At 38.1% G+C, this 27115-nt stretch overlaps 1 protein-coding gene across 1 annotated transcript in view; it reads left to right on the top strand.

Annotated features, from left to right (window-relative positions):
- Positions 1-27115, top strand: part of LOC106876319 (phosphatidylcholine translocator ABCB4-like) — an 87324-nt gene that overhangs the window by 58504 nt on the left and 1705 nt on the right. The window contains exons 20-26 of the mRNA XM_089347744.1: positions 793-996; positions 6654-6754; positions 9118-9258; positions 11817-11973; positions 14531-14728; positions 17043-17249; positions 25455-25601. Coding sequence (XP_089203870.1) covers positions 793-996; positions 6654-6754; positions 9118-9258; positions 11817-11973; positions 14531-14728; positions 17043-17249; positions 25455-25601 — 1155 coding nt within the window. The remainder of the gene's footprint in view (positions 1-792; positions 997-6653; positions 6755-9117; positions 9259-11816; positions 11974-14530; positions 14729-17042; positions 17250-25454; positions 25602-27115) is intronic.

Genomic DNA, 27115 nt, shown 5'->3' with positions numbered 1-27115 from the left:
AATTGGTGTATGTACGTATGTGTATGTATGTATGTGTGTGTGTGTGTGTGTGTGTGTATGTGTTTGTTGCCCATATATATATATATATATACTTAAGACTTAGTTGTGATCTGAACATAACCGCTTCTGACACAGAGAATTGGGAGCCCTTTTGGGCATTTTATTTTCCTTGCTGGAAGGGTTCCCAACCCATGGGCAAAAAGGGGTTAGATGATGGGGTGGTGTTTTCAAAGGGCTGGCATGTGTAACCTGATCACCTCTGCCGATCAAACTCCCAACCCATGCGCTCCCGTTGCGACACTGATTCTGCCCAAATTTGACATCGATGTTACTTAGTTTGGTTTGAAATAAAGAATTTGATTAGCTTAATAATCCTAACTTAATCCCGGGCAAAGCCAGGCTATACTGCTAGTAGCAAATATTCTGCTCAATACCACATATTTCCTTGTCAGTTGCCTAACCTTAACCACTTGAGCATGTCCCTTAGTGGTAGACAATACGTGCATCTCTGATCATGAGCAGGAATAGTGGGGGAGCATCAAAACCATCTGCTGAGAGGGATTCTTTGGGGTTTGAATAAATGTAACAGAACAAAGTTTGAAGGAAATAGTGGCCATTTTTCATACATTCTCGAAGTAAGCAAATAGGATACAACAGTTGCTATCCAAGGACAAAAATCATATTACACAGTGTTATTTGGTGCATACATTTTTGTCGTACACACTGTGACATGGTCACTAACTAAATTACACTGCATCCTTCCAAAGATTGCTCTTTATTTTTACGAGGCAGGCTAGTGGAGTAAAGATTGGACTGTCTGTACAGATTCTTGGACATATGCTAACAGCAGTGATTTGTTGTTTTATATATGAATGGCGCTTAGCGTTACTTGTTTTCGCTTTTGTCCCGGTTATGGTACTAGCTTCTACACTTGAACAGAAAATGTTTACCGACACACTAAGTCAGAAATCTGAGTTGATGGAGGAAGCAATAAATGTGAGTAATATTTTACAAATTCCTTTTCGTTGGTTTAAGAAATATTAACTGCATGTTAGAGGTTCTTCCGAGCTGATACCTACCTACCTACCTACCTACCTACCTACCTACCTACTTACCTACCTACCTACCTATCACACACACACACACATATGCATACACACGCACATATATGTACATATACATGTATAAATGTATATATGTATCGTCATATAACCAGACGACAAGGATGGACCAGTTATGGTGTGGGGCACTAAACTCTACATGGAGAGGGCATTCAGACAGCCTTGCAACTCCACATTTTGTTGCCCCTTACCCTCCAACCCCACCCTTCCCGTCAGTAGCACATATCCACAACCATCTCTTCTTTTGTGGTCTTCCTACCGCTACCCACTTCATTGTCCAAATTTCTCACACCTCTACCATCTATTTCCATTCCACAATTCATAAACACAATAACCCTGGCTGTCCCATCGTCTCAGCATACACAACTGCCCTACAGAACTTATTTCCAAGTATTTGGGTCTCATCCTTTTCCTCTTAGTTGCTCTCTTCTCATCCCACATCTACAATACTAACCATACTTTTTGTATCTTCAATTCCTTTTCTTTTTCTCCTGGTCCTTCTCAGCTTCTCTTTACCATGGATATGAAATTTCTCTATACTATCATTATTCCTCATAATGATAGTTTCCTATCACTCCAGTGCTTCCTCAACAGTCGTACCATCCTCGAATCTAATACACCTATACTTCTCTGCCTCATTGAACTTGTACTAAATCTCAGCTGTTTCACATTTGTGGGCGAGGTCTACCAGGTTGCTATGGGAGTTAGAATAGGCTCTAACCTTGCCAACTTCTTTGTCAGCTATGTTGAGGATCAAATCTTCTTGGAGTTCACCAGACCCCAGAGCTATAAGGTTGTTATATAGACAATTGTATCGTCACAGCTTCACTCTCCCGTAAACATCTGAATAACTTAATTTCATTCGTTTTCTTTTTTTATCAGTCCCTTGAATTCACCCGTCTCTGACACCTCTGTTAACTATTTAGATATCTCAGTCTCCATTAACCTATTATATCACTCTATCACTTCTGCCTTCCTCAAACCTACCGACTTGTACCCCTGCCTCGATTTTCCTTCCTCCCATCCCTACCACATCAAACGTGCCATCGCTTACTCTCAATTCCTCTATATCTGTTGTCTATGTAGCTGCAATCAAGATTTTGGGACTCTCTTTGCTCCAGATCCCATTTCTATGCCTATCCATGCCTCACCATCTTCCACACAACATTGTCAACATCTTCAATTCTCTTTCCTGCATCCCTACCAATGTCATCTACCGTATTAAATTGCTCTCTTAGCAGGGCCTTATACATTTGCCAAACCAGTTGCCATTTAGCTGACTGATTCGTAAAGAACTTATGACTCATCTGTCTCCAGAAACCAACTCCCTTTTCCCATCATTTCTGCCTGATGAACCACTCCACACAACACCTTACTTGGCCTTGCATTACAGGTTTGGTAATCGTGTAAGTGGGTCCCTTTGAAACACTCTCTTTGTATTTCCGCTGCATTTCTGAACTTCCAGTTGCACTTTAGGACAAATTTCCTTTAGTCTGGCTCTCTTCATCATTTGTAACGGGTCATATCTAAAAAAAAAAAAATGAAAATTAAGTGAACTATCAGTTGTTAAAGTGTATATGCAGATTTTTTTGGTACCCTGTGCACACATACACTCACCCCTACTTTCACACACACACACACATATATATATGTGTGTGTGTATATATAAAGAGAGAGAGAGAGAGAGAGAGAGAGAGAGAGAGAGAGAGAGAGAGAAAGGAAGAGGGAAGGTGGATAAATTCAAGGTTTTGGAGCACATCGTTGCTAAATGGGTGTTTTCTTAGAGCTTTTAGAAGTAAAGAACAAATTAAGAGATGAGAAAATAAATGCTAAAAAAATTTTAAGAGGGGAATTATAACGAATTTACTAATTTGTATTTTCTTGGGTATAAGTCTGTGTGTGTGAGAGAGAGAGAGAGAGAGAGAGTTGGGGCATAGTAAATGTTTATGTTCATCAATGATTTGCTGCTTTGATGTTTAGATAAAAAGGTTTCTTCACCTTAAAATTGGGATATGCATAAATTAAGAGTAAAGAAAAAGAAAAATTTTTAAAGGGGCGAATTACGTTAAATTTATCTTTTTATTTCTTGGAGCAATCACTTGTGAGGTTAAAAAGTTCACTTCACAATCACAAGGGTTCAGGTTCAGTCCCAAACAAACATCTTCTACTATAGCCCTAGGTTAACCAGTTCCTTTTGAGTGAATATAGTAGATGGGAGCCCGTTGCATACATACATACATACATACACACACACACACACATACATATATAAGCACCACTAATGCTATATTCTTGGTACGGCAACTGCAGGAGAAATACCTAGCCAAAGATAAACCCCTATATTTGGCTTTTGTAGACTTGGAGAAAGCCTTTGACAGGGTCCTCCGATCCCTTATCTAGTGGGCGATGTGGAAACGGGGCATTGACGAATGGTTAATAAGGGCTGTACAGGCCCTATACAGGGGTGCCATCAGTAGGGTTAGGATTGGAAATGAGTATAGTGAAGAATTCCAGGTAGAAGTAGGGTCCACCAAGGATCAGCCCTCAGCCCCTCTTATTCATCATAGTTCTCCAGGCAATAACAGGAATTCAAGACAGGTTGCCCCTGGGAGCTCCTCTATGCTGATGATCTGGCCCTCATAACAGAATCACTACCAGAACTAGAGAAGAAATTTCAGATTTGGAAGTAAGGTTTAGAATGGAAGGGCCTTAGAGTCAATGTTGCAAAGACCAAAGTTCTAGTAAGTAGGAAGGCGAACACATCACGCACCACTTCAGGTAAGTGGCTCTGCTCGATCTGTAGAAAAGGTGTAGGTAGAAATTCCATAAGATGTACCCAGTGTAAGGCAGACATGGGATGAGGTGGTGAAGCATGACCTTTGAACATTGGGCCTCACAGAGGCAATGACAAAAGACCGAGACCTCTGGAGGTATGCCGTGACTGAGAAGACCTGGCAAATAAAGTGAGTTCACAGCTGTAGCCTACACCAGTGTTGCATAACCAGCCCACTCAAAAGTACCTTGGATTGTAGGGTGTTATGCCGTGTTTGAGGAGACCTACTGAGTCAAGTAAAAAAGCACCATCCGAACGTGGCCGATGCCAGTGCCACATTAACTGGCTTTTGTGCTGGTGGCACGTAAAAAGCACCATCCGATTGTGGTCGATGCCAGCTCTTCTGGCCCTTTGTGCCAGTGGCACGTAAAAAGCACCCACTACATTCTCGGAGTGGTTGGTGTTAGGAGGGGCATCCAGCTGTTGAAACACTGCCAGATCAGATTGGGGCCTGGTGAAGCCTCCTGGCTTCCCAGACCCTAGTCGAACCATCCAACCCTTGCCAGCATGGAAAATGGACGTTAAACTATGATGATGATGATGATGATGACATACATTATATACATATATTTTTTATAGGAGTAAATGTAAGGACATGCAAGTTAGGCAAGTCGATATACAGAAAATATTAAATACATCTAATACAAAAAATGCGCATATGTTTACATATAAAAATGTTTGACTTAAAGAGAATAGAAATGATATCCGGAATTAAAGGAGTTGAATAAGAGTTTTACGAGTCCAAAAGCTGTTTTGGGGAGCTTGGTGGTCAAAAATAATGATTGTAAATTGATTCCATCAGCGGATAACACCAGCCTCCATCTTCAGGGAAGAATTTTACATTTGAGGTGTTGATAGAATGGAATTTAAAGATGGAATGATTTTGTGGAGAAATAAGTGTATTAGAAAGAGGGGTTGCTGGGTATTTAGAGAGTAATGGGAAGAGAAAATAAAATTCAGGGCTAGGGTTAATAATGAGGCTAGTGAAAGTAGTAGAGGTGGAAGGTGGAAGCCTTCCACTTTCCACCTCTACTACTTTCACTAGCCTCATTATCTATCTATCTATCTATGTGTGTATGTACATGTGTGTGTTCATGTGTATGAGAGAGGGGGGAGAACAATATAATAATAATTATTATTTTGTTATTGTTGCTGTGATGTTGATATTGTTGTTGCCAAAGCTAGAAGTAATTTGCTTTGTGTTGTAATTTTGAAAAGAATTGTTGTTTGTTTGCTCAGAATCTTGTTAAAGTGAACTTTTGATCTGATCATTCCATTTTGGACTGGTCGTTCCATTTTCAACTCTATCTGGTGGAGGAGAAAAGCCTCCCCCTTTCTAACACCAAAGCAATAGCTCTCTTCCACGAGTTCAAAATTCTAAATGAAAACCATAAGCAATAGCAATACTGTCACTCCTGACAGTAGGCACAGCAGCAGAAACAATAGCAGCAGCAACAACAATTTTATTATCAATACGATCTCGTAGTAGTAACAAGACAATGAGTTGGGGTGGAGGGCAATTGCATCTAACATTAACACCAACAATTGCCTCCAATGCCACATCCACTAGAATCAACAGAAGCAACTTGTAAAACAGCAAAAGCACTGCAAAGAATTGCTTCTTTGCAAAGGACTCAAGAATAGTTCAACAAGTTTCTCAAGAATTGGATAGCTGAGAAAGAAAGGAAAAAAAAAAGCTCACATGGCAAGGTGGCATGAAGGATGTACTAGCTGTACCCCAAAAGCTGGCTAATACCAAAGAGAAATATGGAGCTTCGTAGACTTTGTCACATCAAATGGATGATATGGAATAAATGTGAAAATGATGTTCCTTTGAAAAGCTCTCATGCCGAGGTTGTCTTCTGTCCTGTGAAGAGTGAGAAAATTACCAGTCCATTCTAGCATAAATGGACTGGCAAATGGTAAAGGTGAAGGAACTGGATAGGCTGCAAGAATTTAACCTCTGGTAGTTAGGAGATTGAGTTGTCTAAGAGATAGGGAACATTACCTTCTGTATGAGGTGATATCATAAGGAAAACCGGTTGGAAATTCATATAGAAATCCTGTTCCACATACAATAGTCAAACCCAGACAAGATCATCAACCTTATGAAATACATGCTATAGTGGAGGATAGGTGGCTCAGGTGCGACACATATTGTAACACCAACCATTCCAGGGTCTTCTGTACATAACAAAAACTAAGACAACATAAAGCCACTCCACTACCAACACAGCACCCATAACATCAACTGCAGCAGCAGCAGCAGCTGCAGCGACACTAGATTGATTAAATCGACTACTTCATTCCCCAATATTCCTGGCCCTGTTTTATCTTTTATCTTTTTCTTCAGTCATTAGATTGTGGCCATGCTGGGGCACTGCCTTGAAGAATTTTGGTCGAACGCATTGATCTCAGTACTTATTTTATTTGTAAAGCTTGGTTCTTATACCGTTTTTATTTGCTGAACTGCTAAGTTATAGGGACGTAAACATATTAACACCAGTTGTCAAGCGGTGCTGGGGGGACAAACGCATACACAAAGACACACACACACACACACACTTGCCCAAGGGGTGCTATGCAGTAGGTCTGAACCCAGAACCACGTGGTTGAGAAGCAAACTTCTTCCTACACAAACTACACAACCACACCTGTTTCTAAATTGTTTTAAATTTCTTTATTTCTTTTCATTATAGCTATCATCAGAAGTATTTCATAATATCAAAACCGTATTGTCATTGTCTCTTGAGAAGATGTTTTATGAAAAATGTTTGAGTAAATTATATTCTAGCAGCAAGTAAGATCAATAAAAGTTTTTTTTTCCATTTTGTATTAATTCTGGACTAAAATTCTAGTCAGGAAATAGATTGGCTTTTAAAGAAAATTAAAGGTGTTGTTATTCATGAATTTATAACTCACAACTTAAGTATCTATAGAGTAAGTGTAGGTCTGAGCATCTCTGAATCAAGCTTATTTCTTTAATCTATATTTGAACAGAATATTTCAGAAAAAGTTTGTGTGAATGTCATTTACCTCTAAGAAACATTGTGCATAGTAAATAAAGAATGCTAGCGATATTTTGTTTTAGCTTTCAAACCTTAAATAAAGGAATGCAAGTCATTTACATTGTAACCTTAATTGTAATGAAGTTAAGTCAAGAATATGGTAAGCGAAGCACAAAGGTTGTAGAGTGGTGGTAGGTTAATTGTAAACCGAATTTACATTCCAGTTTTGATTCCAACTGAATAAATTCCTTCCACTTACAACTCATATTAAAAAAAAGTTTGGCTGTTGTAAATATCTTGGGGAAATTTTTCTGCCAGGCTAATTTCTTTGCATCATCATCATCATCATCATCGTTTAACGTCCGCTTTCCATGCTAGCATGGGTTGGACGATTTGACTGAGGACTGGTGAAACCGGATGGCAACACCAGGCTCCAGTCTGATTTGGCAGAGTTTCTACAGCTGGATGCCCTTCCTAACGCCAACCACTCAGAGAGTGTAGTGGGTGCTTTTACGTGTCACCCGCACGAAAACGGCCACGCTCGAAATGGTGTCTTTTATGTGCCACCCGCACAAGCCAGTCCAGGGGCACTGGCAACGATCTCGCTCGAAAATCCTACAGGAGCCAGTCAGGCGGTACTGGCAACGGCCACGCTCAAAATGGTGCATCTCATGTGCCACCCGCACAAGAACCAGTCCAGGGGCACTGGCAACGATCTTACTTGGCTTGCCGGGTCTTCTCACGCACAGCCCATTTCCAAAGGTCTCGGTCCGTAGTCATCGCCTCGGTGAGGCCCAATGTATGAAGGTCTTGCCTCACCACCTCAGCCCAGGTCTTCCTGGGCCTACCTCTTCCACGGGTTCCCTCAACTGTTAGGGTGTGGCACTTTTTCACGCAGCTATCCTCCTCCATTCTCACCACATGTCCATACTAGCGCAATCGTCTCTCTTGCACGCCACAACTGATGCTTCTAATGTTCAGCTTTTCTCTCAAGATACTTACACTCTGACGGGTATTCACATTGACATTACACATCCAACGGAGCATACTGGCTTCATTCCTTGCGAGCTTACGTATGTCCTCAGCAGTTACAGCCCATGTTTCACTGCCATGTAGCATGGTTGTTCGTACGCATGCGTCATACAGTCTGCCTTTTACTCTGAGTGAGAGTCCCTTTGTCGCCAGCAGGGGCAAGAGCTCTCTAAACTTTGCCCAGGCTATTCTTATTCTAGCAGCTACACTTTCAGCGCACCCACCCCCACTACTAACTTGGTCGCCCAGATAGCGGAAGCTATCGACTACCTCTAGTTTTTCACCCTGGAATGAGATAGAAGTTGTTTCCTGTTTGTTTGCAGTCTTTATTGCACCTGAACATCTGCCACAAACAAAAACTAACTTGCTAGTTAACCTGCCTTTGATGTTGCTGCACCTCTTATGTGTCCATAGCTTGCACCGGGTACATCTTATAGAGTTACTACCTACTCCTTTTCTACATACTGAGCAGGGCCATCTACCTGAAGGGGTTTGTGTTTTATCTACCTTCCTACTTATTAGGATTTTGGTTTTAGCTAGGTTGACTCTAAGGCCCTTCAATTCTAGACCTTGCTTCCACACCTGAAACTTCTCCTCTAGTTCTGATAGTGACTCCGCAATTAGGGCAAGGTCATCAGCATAGAGGAGCTCCCAGGGGCAACCTGTCTTGAACTCCTCTGTGATTGCCTGGAGGACTATGGTAAATAATAGGGGGCTGAGGACGGAACCTTGGTGGACCCCTACCTCTACCCGGAATTCATTGCTGTACTCATTTCCAACCCTCACCTTACTGGCCGCATCTCTGTACATGGCTCGCACAGCTCTCACTAGCCATTCTTCTATCCCAAGTTTCCTCATTGACCACCAGATAAGGGATCGGGGGACCCTGTCAAAGGCTTTCTCCATGTCAACGAAAGCCAGGTACAGAGGTTTATCCTTGGCTAGGTATTTCTCTTGCAACTGCTACAATAAGTTAGCATCTTAGGAGTTTGCCAAACACCAGCAGATGTAACAAAATAATTAAAATATTTTGGCATACAAGATATTTCCAGATAGAATGTACAAGATTGTAAAGTTCACATTATGTATTTGTCTATCTCTCTTTTTCACTATTTTTTTTCAGAGAGAACATGAAATCAGCTTATAAAACTGGAATAACTTTTGCCGTATCTCAAGCTATGATTTATCTATATTACGCATGTAATTTCTATGTTGGAAGTGTATTGATCTCAAAATGTTATATGGACTACGTGGAAGTATTCAAGTAAGAAGTAAACTTAAATTTTAACATCAGTCATTTCCCACCATCATTAAATTTTATGGGAAATAGATTCTTTTAAGAGTTTCAACAAAGGCTGTCAGTTGACAGAATTGTTAGCATGTTGGACAAAATGCTTAGTGGCAGTTTTACTGGCTTTATGTTTTAAGCTCAAATCCCGCCAAGGTCATCTTTTGATTTCATCCTTTCTGGGTAGATAAAATAAGTATTGGTTGAGCACTGGATTGAACCAGCTTTCCTTTGCTTAACTCTGTGCTGAGTTGTGGCATTGTGAGTATCATCCATGTACACTAACTTCTTAATGAGGCTGCACTTGGCTAGTGTGTCGCTATAAAAGGGGGTTGATCATTCAAAAATTTGCCAATCTGAGAATAAGCCAAATGTTTTATAACATATACAAAACAGTATAAATAGTGATTGGAGTTTTTGCAGATGTATATAGAACCTCTGTGTACCTTCATACAAGGGTAATTTACCAGTCTTAAGATCTTATATGTTAGCTGTTATTAGGTTGGTACTAATACTCATATTTAAGCCTTCACAAGTTCTTCATAAGCCCTTCATAAATCTATTATGGCTTAGATCAATTTAGGAAGAGCTTGATGGACAAAATTATTGTGTGAGATTGTCAGGCCATTATCTCTGCGTAAACTGGTGGTGCTATTAAGTTAGGTGTGGCCTGGGCCTATACTGGCTGAAACTTATCAAAGTTAAACTGAAGGTAATGGTGAAGTTAACGCTCTTGAAGTATCAATGATGAACATTCCATGAGATTTTTCAAATCCATGCTGTCATAGCTCTTCACGGAGAGGTCAAGTGATGGCTCACACTCTGTTTTGACCCAGTAGGAATGACTTCTTAGTGTTCATCACATCTTAATATGCAGGTTGCTAATTGAAGTGAATTGCTTATGGAAGTCCAAGTTTTCAGAAGGAACAGTTTCAATGTGCTGATATCAAATTGGGAAAAGCTGCCAGTGATCTTTATCTTCAATACCATGGAATGACTTAATAATTGCAACAATACAATTCCATTGATAAGATGTCTAATATGTTGAAATTAATAGCATTGAGGATGCATTAACTACCAACAATAAGCTTTTGAAGGTGTTAATTAGCTTACTTTTGGGATTTATGGAGGATATTGGTCATGTGATCAATATCTACAAGGTGGGAGGACCTCACTTTATTTTTTTAATAGGAGGCAAATTCCTTTACTTCAGTGCTTGTAGTATTGTGTATTGAAGGACTGTTTTGGTAATGCCCCAGTGAATCTTGCATGTTTACATACATATAACACACACACACACACACACACAAATATTTATGAAAACATACATAAACATGTGTGTGCGTGACTATGTACGTGTTTTAGAATTTTGTTTAGAATTATATTCTCTGGCTCTTTTGCATCCTCTGACATTTCTATAATTTTGATTATCAAAGGCTGCTTTTGTGCATATTTCTGATTTATGACCCGCATGCAACAGATCAGTTTCAATTTTTTAACTGTTAAGAACATTATTTCTTTGTATAAATTCTCCAAGCATACAGTTACTACCTATTGAAATTTTCAGCTTAATATGCATAATATGCAAATTGGTCTATCCATTTGTGTCACATGGCTAATTCTAATTGGCATTTAAGCAATGTGTTTGCGGCTAGTTGATGGTTAGATAAAGTACAGAAGAAAAAGCAATATCCCTCAAAATATGCATGTCCACTCATTACCTCTTTATAAAGACATATCTGTTTAGGAAATGTCATAACTCACAGAATTGTCTCTGTGGCTGTGTGGTAAGAAGCTTGCTTCACAATCACATGGTTCTGGGTTCAGTTCCACTGCACAGTACCTTGGGCAAGTGTCTTCTACTATAGTGTCAGGCCAACCAAAGTCTTGTGAGTGGATTTGGTAGAAAGAAACTGAAAGAAGTCTGTCATGTGTGTGTGTGTGTGTATGTGTGTCTTTATGTCTGTGTTTGTCCCTCACCACTGTTTATCAACTGGTGTGTTTATGCCCCCATAACTTAGTGGTTTGGCAAAAGAGATGAATAGAATAAGTAACAGGCTTTAAAACAAATAAGTCCTGGGATAGATTCATTCAACTAAAAATTCTTCAAGGTAGTGTCCCGGCATGGCCACAGTCTAATGATTGAAACAAGTAAAAGAAAAAAAAGAAACTTAAAACCTTCAAAAGTGTTATGGCTTATCAAATTTCTTTTTTTACTCCCTCAGTTATTAGTTTTACACTTTGAACTTGTAAGAGAAGAACAGTAACTAATAATATCACTTAAATATTTAAAAACAAAGTCACAAAAATATAGTTTCTAGTTTCTGAAGGGCATTTTGCTAATCTCTGCCATTGGTAAGCAAAGAATGAAAATGATGTGAAATTTTGTTATGTATTTTCTGATCGGAAATTGTATTCTTTTCTGTATCAATTTATCATGGTATGCTATATGGAATGTTTGTCTATATCATCTATTAAACCTTTGTAGAGACTTTATCGATTACCATCTTAATTATGTATTCATTAATTTTCAGAATATTATGTGTCATAGTTATTGTGATGTTAATAATTGGACAACATGCTACATTACTCCCAGATGTAACAGAAGTATCACTTTCTGCAGCAAGAATAATGAATTTGCTTGACCAATTACCTGCAATCGATATGTATTTAGAAAAAGGAGACAAACCGGTAAGTATCTGCTGTCAGATAATAGTCTTATTTTATCAGATATCTGACTTAACTTTGAAATATTAATGTTCTAAATATTGAGTATATTTTCACCTTAAATGTTAATTAACTTGTGAGTGCAGTTTAAGAATTATTAAAATTTTTAATAACTTTCTTACCATAGAACAATGAATATATATTTCTGTATGTTCAGTTTGCGATTTGATCACTAATGATTTGGAAAATTACGATGACTGCCGAGGACCCTGAGCGAGCTTCAATAGAGGGAAACATGTTGCATGTTCTCCCCTGTTTTTGCCACTGCAAAGTAATAATAGCTCTTGTCTAATATTTTCCTCTTACTATATATATGATCATAAATATAATTTCATTTATTTCACTGTTATTTTGAAGTAAATATTCGACATTTGAATTATTCGATTTCAGAAGCAAGAAACATTTAAAATAAGATAAGCAACTTCAATAAATTTTTGAACTATCTACTTCGTAGTCATATTAAATTGGCTGTTATTAAATTCTTTCTAATGTAGGCATAAGGCCTGAAATTTTAGGAGAAGGGGCTAGTTAATTACATCGACCTCAGTACATAACTGGTACTAACTTTATCAACTCTGAAAACATGAAAGGTAAAGTTATTTTCAGTTGCATCTGAATTAAAAATGTAAAGAACTGGAAGAAATGTTGCTAAGCAACATATAGGCGTAGGAGTGGCTGTGTGGTAAGCAGCTTGCTTACGAACCACATGGTTCCGGGTTCAGTTCCCCTGCATGGCACCTTGGGCAAGTGTCTTCTATTATAGCCAACCAAAGCCTTGTGAGTGGATTTGGTAGACGGAAATTGAAAGAAGCCCCTCGTATATAGGTATGTATGTATGTATATATATATATATATATATATATATATATATATATATGTAGGTGTGCGTGTATATGTTTGTCCCCCAAACATCGCTTGACAACCGATGCTGGTGTGTTTACGTCCCCAACTTAGCGGTTCGGCATGTGAGACCGATAGAATAAGTACTAGACTTACAAAGAAAAAGTCCTGGGGTCGATTTGCTCGACTAAAGGCGGTGCTCCAGCATGGCCGCAGTCAAATGACTGAAACAAGTAAAAGAGTAAACATTTTGTAACTTTTTTCTTTTCTTTGTCTTTCTTTGCCAAACATACTCAGAGTGTTACGTGCTTGAAAGAGTTGATGTAACAGCGTTATCCTAAGTTTTCATTTATAAATATCTTCATATATCTGATGTGGAGGTGCAATAGCCCAGTGGTTAGGGCAGCGGACTCGCAGTCATAGGATCGCGGTTTCGATTCCCAGACCAGGCATTGTGAGTGTTTATTGAGCGAAAACACCTAAAGCTTCACGAGGCTCCGGCAGGGGATGGTGGCAGAACCGTGCTGTACTCTTTCACCACAACTTTCTCTCACTCTTCCTGTTTCTGTTGTGCCTGTAATTCAAAGGGTCAGCCTTGTCACACTGTGTCACGCTGAATAATCCCGAGAACTACGTTAAGGGTACACGTTTCTGTGGAGTGCTCAGCCACTTGCACGTTAATTTCATGAGCAGGATGTTCCGTTGATCGGATCAACTGGAACCCTCGACGTGGTAAGCGACGGAGTGCCAACAACAACATATATCTGATATAGCAAGCTGATGTTTTACCTTTGTGAAGTTTCAGCTACTGAATTAAACTGTTCATAAACTATTGTTTCTTTTGTGGTTTCTTTCAGTTTCAGTATTTTACCTTTTTCACCTGTCGTATATACTCAGATGTATGTATTATGCAAATTTATGACTTACGTCATTTCACAGAATATTGGGTAACTTGTTCAAGCATTCTCCTTGTTGAACAATAGTAAACATTGCATTGTTCACACTGCAACTCCAGGTGAATTTATTTTAGTCACTATCGCTATTGTTGCCGTCTGATTTTAACTAGATAGTATTATAGCTTCCCTCACCAGCACTGGTGTTGATGTAGTCCTGTTTTCATTGTTATTATTTGGGAATAGTTTTGAATTTTATCAGTCTCAGATCAATGAAAGAAGTAGACAGTATTCATTAGAGATCTAACACTAGTATATTATTATAACTGTTCTGGAGGATGTTATTTTTAGTCTATGCATCAGGAAAACATGAGTGCAAAGTTTTGAAACATTTCGAAACTATAACCAAAACCTTGTTGTTTAGCAACATACATCACTGCCAAGTACAGGGATAGATCAAGTCAGCTTTGCCATTTCTCTTGAAATTTGTCTTTCCGTCAACATAATGGTTTCAGATTAGGCATAAGACAAGCAGTTTTGAGGAAAGGAGTTTAGTCGATAATATCAACCCCAGTACTTTATTTTATTTTAGAAAGTACCATCAACTGGTATTTTATTTTATCAACACTGGAAGGATGAAAAGCAAAGTTGACCTTGGTGGGATTTGAACTTAAGATATAACGCTCTGGAAAAAATGCCGTAAGGCATATTTTCCGATGCAATAGCAATTGTCAGCTCTCTACCCTTCTTTATTATGAATGCTATTCGTTTTTTTCTCTCCTTTTTAGGATAGTTTTAAAGCAAATATCCAGTTTAAAGACGTTGAGTTTCGTTATCCAAGCCGTCCAAACATAAACGTTCTCCAAGGCTTGAATTTTGATGTCAAGCAAGGTGAAACAGTTGCTCTCGTTGGAGGAAGTGGTTGTGGAAAAAGTACTTGTATGCAGTTACTCGAAAAGTTTTACAAAGCAGATACAGGATCAGTGGTACGTAGTCTATGTTTACTAATATATTATCACAACATGCTGTGTCTTTCAGGATAAATTTGAAGCATAAATAGAAAGGGATTAAATTTTGTTTGTGTACAAAAAAAAAAAAAAGTTTTATATTCAACTTTACATTTTATAACACGCGAAGATGCTATATCACATGAACGGATAAAATTAATGCAAACATTAGCAAATGTATCAGTTTAGTCATTAATTACTTCATAAATAATGGTAAAAGCAATATTTTGTCCCAATAATTTTATCAGTTGATCAGTAATGACTGCAAATGAATTTCAGACATTAATATATCTTGTATACAAATCTAAAAGATTAGACACGTTTAACAATCTTTATAACTAGTTAAAATGAAACAAACACAAAATACTCTTGCCTTTGTTGACAAGATATCTTTCAGAGGATGAAAGGTGGCAACCCTGATTAGTATGTCACATGTATATTTTTATATACTTCCTATTATCTGGAATTGTGGGTTTCATATTTCAGTGCGAGTTTTCAATGTAAAAATCCTGGAAATAAATAACTTAGGTTGATGTCAATATTTTGTGATATTGATTTGGAATTTATTTTTTCTAATTTAATTTTCAGAAATTTCTTGCAGTTTCAATGGATCATATTTAATATTTAAAATATAAAACTATAATGTCCAGAACTGCTGAGGTTGATTTGATATTTTTATACAAATAAAGAGTGGGTGGTATCGATTCTAGTGGTCCCATTTCTGGAGAGGAAGCAATTGAATATTGTTTTGCAGTGGATTTAGGATGAAAAACGAAACTACTAAAGGCTGTTATATTGGAAGGGCTTGGGTGAAATAGTATGTAGCTATTAAAGAGGAGCAGAATCTGGTGTAGCAAAGATAAGAGAAGTTAGGAAAGATACAACACACGCGTAGGGTCGTGGTAGTCATGTATTGGTGAGTTAATATTTGTCAACCAGTTAGATGCCGAATTTTTGGTGAGAATGGAGATGCAGTCTAGGATATTTCTGTATGTGTCAACAAATCATCTCAGATAGGTAGCAATCTAATGTTAGTCTCATTTAAGCATAGTAAAAGGTCAGCGACTGATTAGTATTGATAAGCTTTTGGCCTCAGAGAAGTAGCCCATTTTGTGTGATTCGGTTTTGGTTATATTACATGGGATGACAATATGAATGATCAAAGATCATGAAAACATAGTATTTGTAACAGTTTTCAATTCAGAATAGTAACTTTTATGTTACTGATCTATTCTTTGAAATATTGAAGATTAAGACAAAAGTGAAGAATTTTGAATAAAATATCTACATCCCGTTCTCTGCTCTAGCTTTCTATTTTGTGATCAAAATAATCCAGCATGTTTGAAACTGATGGAAATTCTCCTTTAGGTACCTAACACATAAATCTTTATATACATTCTAATATCCAGTATTATTGGCTTCAGGTTACAACATGAGATTTCAACCTAAAAACATAAGAAATAAATTATTTTGATGTAAATGTTTTGTGATATACAATTGAGTTAAGGCGGTGAGCTGGCAGAAACGTTAGCATGCTGGGCGAAATGCTTAGTGGTATTTCGCCTGAATTTATGTTCTGAGCTCAAATTTTGCTGAGGTCGACTTTGTTTTCACCCTTTCGGGGTCGATAAATTAAGTACCAGTTGCGTACTGGTCAGTCTAATTAATTAGCCTCTTCCCAAAAATTTCAGGCCTTGTGCCTAAAGTAGAAAAGAATATTTCTATAGAAGGCGGCGAGCTGGCAGAAACGTTCGCACCCCCTCTATGTTTAGCCCCTTGTGGGCAATAAAGAAATAAGAAACGTTAGCACGCCGGGCGAAATGCTTAGCGGTATTTCGTCTGCCGTTACGTTCTGAGTTCAAATTCCGCCGAGGTCGACTTTGCCTTTCATCCTTTCGGGGTCGATAAATTAAGTACCAGTTACGCACTGGGGTCGATGTAATGGACTTAATCCGTTCGTCTGTTCTTGTTTATTCCCTCTATGTTTAGCCCCTTGTGGGCAATAACGAAATAGGTATTTCCTCTATCTTTACGTTCTGAGTTCAAATTTCGTTGAGGTCGACTTTGCCTTTCATCCTTTCGGGGTCAATGAATCAAGTACCAGTTGTGCACTGGGGTTGAACTATTGGACCGGACCCCTCCACCAAAATTTCAGGCCTTGTGCCTAGAGAAGAAAAGGATATACAGTTGAGTTAATTTTGATGGTTTTTCAGAGATTTCATGAAATTGTAATGGATTATATTTAATTTTCAAAACAGTTTATTCCAACACATTCTTTTAACCTATATTTCAGCTTCTGGACGGCAAAAATCTAAATGATTTAAATACTTCATGGCTTCGTCAACAGTTTGCTATTGTCTCTCAAGAACCAGTTCTATTTTCCTGTTCAATCCAAGAAAATATTGCTTATGGAGACTTGTCACGAACGGTGACATTCGATGAAGTTGTCAAAGCTGCTCAACAAGCAAACATTCATTCTTTTATAGATTCTCTACCTGAGGTGAGTGTATGTTTATTCATTGGGTATATATTTATTCATAGTAATAGTAATAATAATAATGATTTAACATTTTTACAACAAGACAGCTTGGGGGAGGGGATTAAGTCGATAACATCTATCTCAGTGCGTAACTGGTACTTATTTAATCGACCCCCAAAAGGATGAAAGGCAAAGTCGACCTTGGTGGAATTTGAACTCAGAATGTAGCGGCAGACGAAATATCGCTAAGCATTCCACCCAGTAAACTAACGATTGTGCCAGCCCGTCGCCTTCAAATAATAATAATAATAATAATAATAATAATAATAATAATTTTAAATTTTTCCACAAGGGCACCAATTTTGGGAGAGGAGATGAGTTGATTACATCGACCCCAATGTTCAACTGGTACTTATTTTACCGACCCTGAAAAGATGAAAGACAAAGTCGACCTTGGTGGAATTTGAATTCAGAATGTAGCGACGGATGAAATACCACTAAGCATCTTGTCCAGCATGCTAACGATTCTGCCAGCCCACCACCTTAATAATAATAATAATAATAATAATAATAATAATAATAATAGTAGTACGATAAATCACTGCTCCGAAACTTATCCAAAAACATCGGAAATAAAGACATCGCATGGAGCCCAAATATAGCTGACAAAGGGTTGGACTATACCCGAGTAAGTAATACTCATTGAAATTTATTCCTATTTTTCCAAATATAATGATGTATTTTAACTTGATACCTCCACTACCCGAACAGCGATCGTAAACACACGTGTTACATCAAAATACAGACCATCCCCAAACCCAAACACCATATACAAAAAATAGCTGACAAAGGGTTGGACTATATCCGAGTAAGTAATACTCATTGAAATTTATCTCTATTTTTACAAATATAATGATGTATTTTAACTTGATACCTCCACTACCCGCACAGCGATCGTAAACACACGTGTTACATCAAAATCAGACCATCTTCGAACCCCAAAACACCATGTACAAAAAAATTACAAACATATTAAATAACACCGGTATTATTTCACCCAAGAATAACAACCGAGAAGTACGTACTGTAAGCTTGTTAAGAAAAAAATACGAAGATATGAACGTGCAAAACAATCTGACAACAGAAATAAACGAACCGGTACCCTACGAAAACGACGACCGTCAAAATAAAGGGCCGGACGTTGTTCCTCATGTCCCGCAAACAAAACCAAAACGGCATAAATGGACACGCGAGGAACACATTTCGATCCTACACGCCTATTTCACAGCAGTACTCTACCCAAAAAACGAAAACGCAACAACACATACATATAAAACATGGAAGAAAAATAATGTAAATATAGACCTCGATAAAACAATGAACCCTAACAAACTAGCTAACATAAGAAGATATATTCTAAAAGCAAAAAAAATATCAGAAATAGAAATAGAGCAATTGAAAGAAAAAATACATCAGGAAAATCTAGATAGTAGTCACACAGCAATGCCAAATAATAATATAAACACTGAGATAGCAAAACACGAGGACAAACGTAACATGCCCGGCAAAAACGAAGTAAACAAAAAACAACAAACCCAGACCGTAGAGATGTATAATAGTGTACAAAAAGCACCAATCCAGAACACCACAGACAAACATATGAATGAAAAGGAAGGCAAAACAAATATAAAGCCTGGAAATAACGAAGGGAAACCTAATAATTACGATACTATGAAAATGAAAATAACCGAAGAACTGAAAACCACAGATCTTAGAATGGACCACAGATTATATCTCCCAAAAATCAAAATAGACAATAAAACAACATCAATAATAAATAGCATAAACCTGGCCGTCACGGAACTAACAACCACAGAAACAACAGGCAATATCACTGAGCTAAATGACATGATATATGCGGCAGCCACTGCAGCCACAAAAGAAGCAGGATACTCACTCAAACCCATCCGAACAGGAGTTCTACCACCCAAACAGACCTTGTGGATAAATAACATCCAGAACAAAATTAAAAAAAAGAGAAAAGATTTATCGATTCTCAACGAAATTAGTAAACAATCAACACTACTAAGTAACAAGAAGAAAACAAAAATACTGTACAAATACAGCATTACAGAAAAAGACTTACCTGAGGCAAAAGAAAAACTAAAGCAAGACATCCTTGCCAAAGCACAGAGGATCCGCCGGTATGAGAAACGCCAACGTTTCTTTGAACAAAACAAACAGTTCAAATCCAACCCCAAAAAACTCTACCAAGAACTGGGTAAAAATAAAATAGACATTACTTCAGCACCAACAGCAGAAGAACTAGAGAAATTCTGGAAACAAATATGGTCGGTGAAGCAACAACCCCAAAAAAGGACCATTAAAACAACGAACTTAGCACCTGAGCAACTCTGGGCCCCTATAACAACTGAAGAGGTCACCCAGACACTGCAAAGACTAAGCAACTGGAAAGCACCTGGACACGACAAGATCCCCAATTTCTGGTTAAAACACCTGCCAGCAATGCATAAAAAGCTGGCAGAAAACTTTAACAACATAATAACAGATCCAGAAACAATGCCTGAATGGCTCACAAAAGGGAAAACCATCTTAATCCCCAAATCCACGGAAACGGAGAAACCACAAAACTATAGACCTATAACCTGTCTCCCTACGATCTACAAAGCCTTTACTGCAATAATATCGCAGAGAGTGAGTAAACACCTGGAAAATAACAACCTGTTTCCAGAAGAGCAGAAGGGATGCTGCAAGGGCTCATACGGCTGTAAAGATCAATTATTGATCAATAAAGCCATAACTGAAGACAGCCGCAGAAAGAAGAAAGGCCTCAGTATGGCCTGGGTGGACTACTAAAAGGCTTTCGACAGTGTTCCCCACACGTGGATTCTGGAAACACTAGCCATAAACAAGGTGGCACCAATTATCATAAAATACATAGAGCACTCAATGAACAAATGGCAGACAGTGCTACAGCTCCAAACAAAAGAGGGACTTGTGAAAACGAAAGCCATCCCCATTAGAAGAGGAGTATTCCAGGGAGACACGCTCTCTCCACTCCTGTTCTGCCTGGCACTCACACCTCTAACAGAATTGCTAAATAGAACTGGATGCAGTTACAAATGCTATGGAAAAACAGTCAGCCACCTTCTATATATGGATGACCTAAAATTATATGCAAAAAACGACAAAGAGCTAGAAACACTACTACAGACAGTACACGGCTTTACCAAGGAAATAGAAATGAAATTCGGATTAGAAAAATGTGCCAAAGCAACCCTGAAAAGAGGAAAATTAGTTAAAAGTAGCAATATAACACTAGATAAAGCCAATGAAATAAGAGAACTAGACGAAAGCCAACCATATAAGTATTTAGGAGTCAATGAACTAGATAGGATACAACATACACAAATGAAAGAAAAAATAAAGAAAGAGTACTATGGACGAGTTAGATCAATACTAAAAACAGAGCTCAATGCTAAAAACAAGATAATGGGTATCAACACTTTAGCTGTCCCAGTTATAAGCTACAGCTACAACATCCTTAACTGGACACTAAACGAACTATGTAAAATAGACAGGAAAACAAGAAAAATAATGACAGGATATAGGATGCACCACCCAAAATCTGACATAGAAAGGCTATATATACAACGCACAGAAGGTGGCAGGGGTCTTATACAGCTAGAAAACTATTATAAAATAACCACCATAGGACTGCAAAAATACCTACTCCAGAAGCAAGGGAAACTAATACAAATAGCCACAAAACACGAGCAAAACAAAAAACTGTTTTCAGTATTTAAGGAAGCTGACAAATACAAACAAGAAATCAATCTACCTAACAAATACGAAGAAGAAGAAGAAGAAACAACAAAAGCTATAAAACAAATGAAATCCAAACTAAAACTAGAACAGCAACGGACCATGATAAAACGATGGCAAGAAAAGCCCCTACATGGTAAATACTGGGCTAAACTAAATGCGAAAGAAATAGACAGAGAAAAATCCCAGCAATGGCTGAGAAGCTCAGGACTCAAAGCAGAGACTGAAGGATTTTTAATTGCTGCACAAGACCAAAGCCTCCCCACCAGAAATTACCAAAAACACATAATGAAAAGAAATATAACAAGTAACTGTAGAATATGTGGAGATCGACAAGAAACAATAAATCATATTATCTCTGGCTGCCCAGTCCTGGCTAAGAAGGAATATATTCACAGACACGACAGAGCTGGGACCTATATACACTGGAAGCTATGCCAACATTATGGAATAGCAACAGAAAAAAGATGGTATAAACACACGCCAGAAAAGGTCACAGAAAACGAGAAAGCAACCATACTCTGGGATATGCCAATACACACAGATAGAGAAATTAAGGCAAATAGACCAGATATAGTTGTCAAAGATCATGAAGGAAAAAAATGCCTTCTAATTGATGTTTCAATACCAGCAGATGACGACGTTTCTCTAAAAGAAATGGAAAAACTTTCAAAATACAAAGACCTGGAAATAGAGATAACTCGAATGTGGAATCTAAAAACAGAAACAATTCCTATCATAGTAGGTGCCTTAGGTATAATAAAAAAATATTCAGACAAATACATAACAAAAACACCAGGACTTACAAATATATATAACATACAGAAAATTGCACTACTGGGTACTGCACACATTCTACGCAAAACACTTTCAATACAGTAAACATAAGAGCACCACAGCAAACCACAGCACATACCCAAGGCGCACAGAGCTGCGCTCGGTAGTGAAGTGAAAGCACGTTATAAAAATAAAACCACTGAATAATAATAATAATAATAATAATAATAATAATAATAATAATAATAATAATAATGATGATGATGATGAAAATTTAATAATAATTTAACTTTACTTAAAAAGAAAAGAAAATTTCAAACAGTACACCAAATCGCTTGTCCAATGGTTATTCTGGAAGTGCGCCTATCACGAGGTTGTCAGCCTGATGGCGAAAAATGTTCAATTGGCAGAATATCTTCCCCGAATACGAACCTGGAAGGTCAGTTAAACGGGATTTGTCCCAAATTAAGCCCCCAAAGTTCACCACCACAACGACCACAAAATTAAAAATGTAAAAGAACTAAATGGAACCGGGAAGAATATAAAGAAGTAATATACGCTTATTACTTTGCATTAAGTAGGCCAACCCAAGAGAAACACACCGCAAAATCCTACAGAATTTAGAGGAGCCGGAATCCAGCTAGCAGACCAAACCTGGATGAAAATAGATTAGAAAATGTTAGAAGAGATATCTTCAATAATACCAGACTCACAGATGTAGAATTAACCTCTATTAAAAAAGTGGTAGAGAATGACCTAAATATAAGTCAGGAAAGAAATAACGAAGCAGAGGAGAGGAATGTTGGACCACAAGCACTGACTGAAAGGCGACTATCTACCGAAACCACTCAAGAGCCTGAAGAAAAAGGAAAATATAATGACCTTAGAAAAAACAGCCAGGAAAATGATGTCAAAACAGAATTTGAAGACCACATATTTGCTGAACAACACAGAAAATCTATCATTGAAATGAAAGAGGAAGTTCTGAATGAGCTTGCAGTTGTAGGGCATACAAATATGAATGATAGGGAACCACTCCATAAACTCTCAAATGCACATCAACATAAAACACTGTTTAACATCCAAAAAGCCAACAATACCAAATTCGAAAAGAAAATAAAACTGGAGGAGTAGAATTGAAACTGAGATTGAACCATTGCGAAGGGAGATATCAATATTAACTGAGCTAATCTCTGGAAATGGTGCGAGATCAAGAAAAGGTAGAAAGATTGTGAGAAAATATGGACTGTCAACAAGAGAAGAACTAATGTCACCGAATGAAACACTTAAAAAGTTCAAGCAAAAGCTCAGAGAATACGTAGATTTGAGAAAAGAATCAAATTCTACAAGCAAAATAAGATGTTCAAATCCAATGCCAAATCATTTTACAGGGAAATAGGGAAAGAAAAAATAACCATTGAAAACCCATCCCTAATGGAAGAAGTTGAAAACTTTTGGAAAGGGATCTGGAGTGATGAGAAACCATACACTGAAAATGCAGACTGGATCAAACGCACCCAAGATGCCTACAAAAATCTACAAGAACAGGTGTGGGAAAACATCTCAATCGCCGACCTAAGGAGGGCACTAACGAAGGCTCATAAGTGGAAATCCCCTGGTACTGATAGAGCACCGAATTTCTGGCTCTCATCACTCTGGTCCGCACACAAAATGTTAGTAATACTATTTAATAGTATTATGAAAGACCCGGAAAAAACTCCCCATTGGATGGCAAATAGTATTACTTATCTCCTCCCCAAAAATAACGAAGCCAAAGACCCAAAAAACTAACGGCCTATAACATGTTTGTCTATTACCTATAAGATTTTGACATCTATTCTAGTGGAGAAAACATATACGTTTATGGAAGAGAATAACCTCTTTCCCACTGAACAAAAAGGATGCAGACGAGGCTCATACGGATGCAAAGATCAGCTCCTAATTAATCGCATGATCCTTGAGAACTGCCATAACAAGCGCAGAAATCTCAGCTCTTTATTGGATTGATTATAAAAAGACCTTTGACAGCATACCACATACGTGGATTCTGAAATCGCTGGACATTTTCAAAATTTCTCCTGTGATTTCAGATTTTTTAAAGTATATGTCACTATGGAACACAAAGCTCCAATTATATCATTCTAATGGAGTATTGCGCTCAAACAATATTAGCATAAACTGTGGAATTTTCCAAGGTGACTCACTTTCACCACTAATTTTCTGCATAGCACTAATACCACTCTCAAGTGAACTGAATAGAACAGGGTATGGCTACAAAATTGACAACAGGAAAATAAGCTATCTATGTTATATGGATGATTTAAAACTATATGGCAAAGATGATGAAGAGCTTGAAGGACTACCACATACTGTGAAAAGATTCAGTGATGATATCGGGATGGAGTTTGGCCTCGAAAAGCGTGTCACTTTTAAGAAAGGGAAACTGGTAAAGCCAAGTTCAATCGAATTAGATGTCGAAACAGTAATAAAGGAACTTGAGCAGGAAACCTATAAATACCTAGGAATAAATGAAGGCTCTATTATCCAGCATGCAAGCATGAAAGAGAAGGCTAGGAAGGAATGTTATAGAAGAGATCGAGCAGTTCTGAAGTCTGAGCTGAATGCATATAATAAGGTGTTAGCCATAAATTCATTAGCAGTCCCAGTTGTTCTTTATAGCTCCAATGTGGTTAACTGGAATACTAGTGAAATAATGAAAATTGAAAGAAAAATCCGCAAGCTACTGACTTGTAATAAGATGCACCATCCCAAAAAGACGTGGATCGTCTTTACCTTCCCAGAGCTCAGGGAGGTCGAGGCTTGATCCAGCTTGAACTTATGTACAAAACCACCACAATTGGATTGGCCAAATACCTTGAAACAACCAACAATTGGATGCTAAAACTTGTTGAAAAACATGAAAGACCGAAAAACTTCACTTTATTCTGAAAGAGAGCAAAAAATTCGCTACTGATCTCTTAGATACCCACCAGATTGATCAGGTTGAAGGAAATGCACCAACTGCTGCTGCAAAGAAAATAAAATTAATTGCAAAGACAAAAGCACATGAAAAATTAGCTAGCAGATGGGAACAGAAACCTCTGCATGGCAAGTATGTGGCTCGTAGCAAACAAGCTGATGTCGACCAGAAATACACACATCATTGGTTACGAAGTTCAGAGCTAGCTGCTCAGGACCAAAGCTTATTAATCTGGAACTACCAAGCCAGTGTAATAAAAAATAGAGCTGACCCAAAATGCCGATTCTGTAACGATGAGATTGAAACTATAGGCCACCTAATCTCAGGGTGAAGAGTCTTAGTGCCTGTAGAATATAAAGCAAGACATGACAGAGTCGGCCAGTATTTACACTGGACAATATGTCGGCATTATAAAATCAAAACAGCTGACAAATGGTATAAACACCATCCTGAAGCTGTGACTGAGGGAGAAAATGTGTCGATTCTCTGGGACTTCCCTGTACATATATTTTGAAAGTAACTACATAACTGATAATGCAAAAGTCAATGTCAATAAAATAAGCTTTTACCTATTATTTTTATAGTTTAATTTACAATTACAAATTTTTACTTTTCATCTTTAGCGTTATGAAACTAAACCTGGAGGGAAAGGATCGCAGCTAAGCGGTGGACAGAAACAGCGAATTGCTATTGCTCGAGCATTAGTAAGAAATCCTAAAATACTGCTTTTGGACGAGGCAACATCAGCTCTTGATACTGAAAGCGAAAAGGTATTAATTTATGTTATTCTCTCTCTTTACTTCCTCCTCTCTCCCACTCATTTATTCGTACATATCTAGTCATGCCATATGTACTGGGTGTAGTACATCTATTTACCCAAAAATGTAATGTATTTATTAGAAAGTGGCTAGGCCTACTTCAGATATTGAACAGTTCAGCTCTTTATCGTAAAAGAGGCCCGTTGCAGTTACCACTGGTGCCAATAGTCGAAATTTATAAACTAGGGAAGGTACGAATGGTGATGATGCTGCGAGAGTTGAAGGCGTAATCCACCAGATGTAGAAACAGCCAGAAAGTGGAAAACAGAAGCAGAGACTGATGGCATGCTGTCTTCTCTAACACACCATGACATGGTGGGTGCAACGTAAATTCATCGGAAGGGACTTGGTTTTGGCGCAAATTGGTCCAGACCGTTTGCAAGTATGTTGCGGCGCGAACGCAGATCTGTTGTTAGTAACAGCGTCAAAACAAGGGAAGCAGAGAGAAGAGAACTTTGTTTGATCCAATGCTCTCAGCAAGGATAGATGACGATATGGTAAGAACATGTTGTTAAGAGAAAAATAAGTTGGAATGAGATATGGAGGTGGACTACATCTCGGCTAAGTTTTCTGATTCGTTCATCCTATGATGTCTTGCCATCACCTGTACATCTAGTAAGATGGAATGTCTCAGAGAATGATATATGCAAATGCGGAAAGGTCAGAACACTGAAACATATTCTTTCCAACTGTTCACTAGCATTGAATAGATATACAACCTAGTCCTTAAGGTTATCTTCGATGCTATAAAGAACCAAATTGATTTCAACAACAGTGGAGAAAAAAAAACCGGTGAAAGTATCAACTAGAGATTTCATTACCTTTGTACGCTCAGGACAGCAGATCCGTTTCAAGAAGAAGAAACTTCCTGTGAGCGATGAAAAGTGGAACGACTATTGGGAGGTGACTGCAGATTTACCAGGGTGCCAGGGACTCTTTCCCATCTCAGTTACGAAAAAACCGGACATTTTAATGTGGTGTGAAAGAAAGTAATGAATCTAGTCGAGTTAACGGTTCCTCATTAAAATAACATGGACACCACTCCAGGCTCGAGAGATTGACTGTTATGTAAACTCCCTCGAGGAATGTGAAGACGCAGGCTGGAAAGCGGAGCATTTTCTAATTGAAGTTGGATGTAGAGGATTTGTTGGACACAGTGTCAGGCGACTGTTGTTATCGTTATGCCTAACTCATCGTAAAGTAAATACCACCATGACCGATATCCAAACTACAGTGGAAAAGGCTAGCCATTAGATTTGGTTAAAAAGAGATGATGAGCGGTGGCTAGAAGTATATTGAGCTTTATTTAATAACCAGTTGATCTCGCAAGCAGGACCTCATATCAATGATGGGCGGTGCGCAATGGTGCTGTCGAGAGGTAGGCCCTGAAACGGCGTGCATTCTCTCCTGATGACCCCATACACTTGTTGGCTTCCGGTATGCGGAGCTTTCGACTAGTAGCACTT

This window comes from Octopus bimaculoides, chromosome 1 (genome assembly GCF_046866305.1).
Source record: "Octopus bimaculoides isolate indiv1 chromosome 1, ASM4686630v1, whole genome shotgun sequence".
NCBI lineage: Eukaryota > Metazoa > Mollusca > Cephalopoda > Octopoda > Octopodidae > Octopus > Octopus bimaculoides.
Note: the sequence above shows the minus strand (reverse complement) of the source record. Positions and strands in the feature narration are given on the sequence as shown.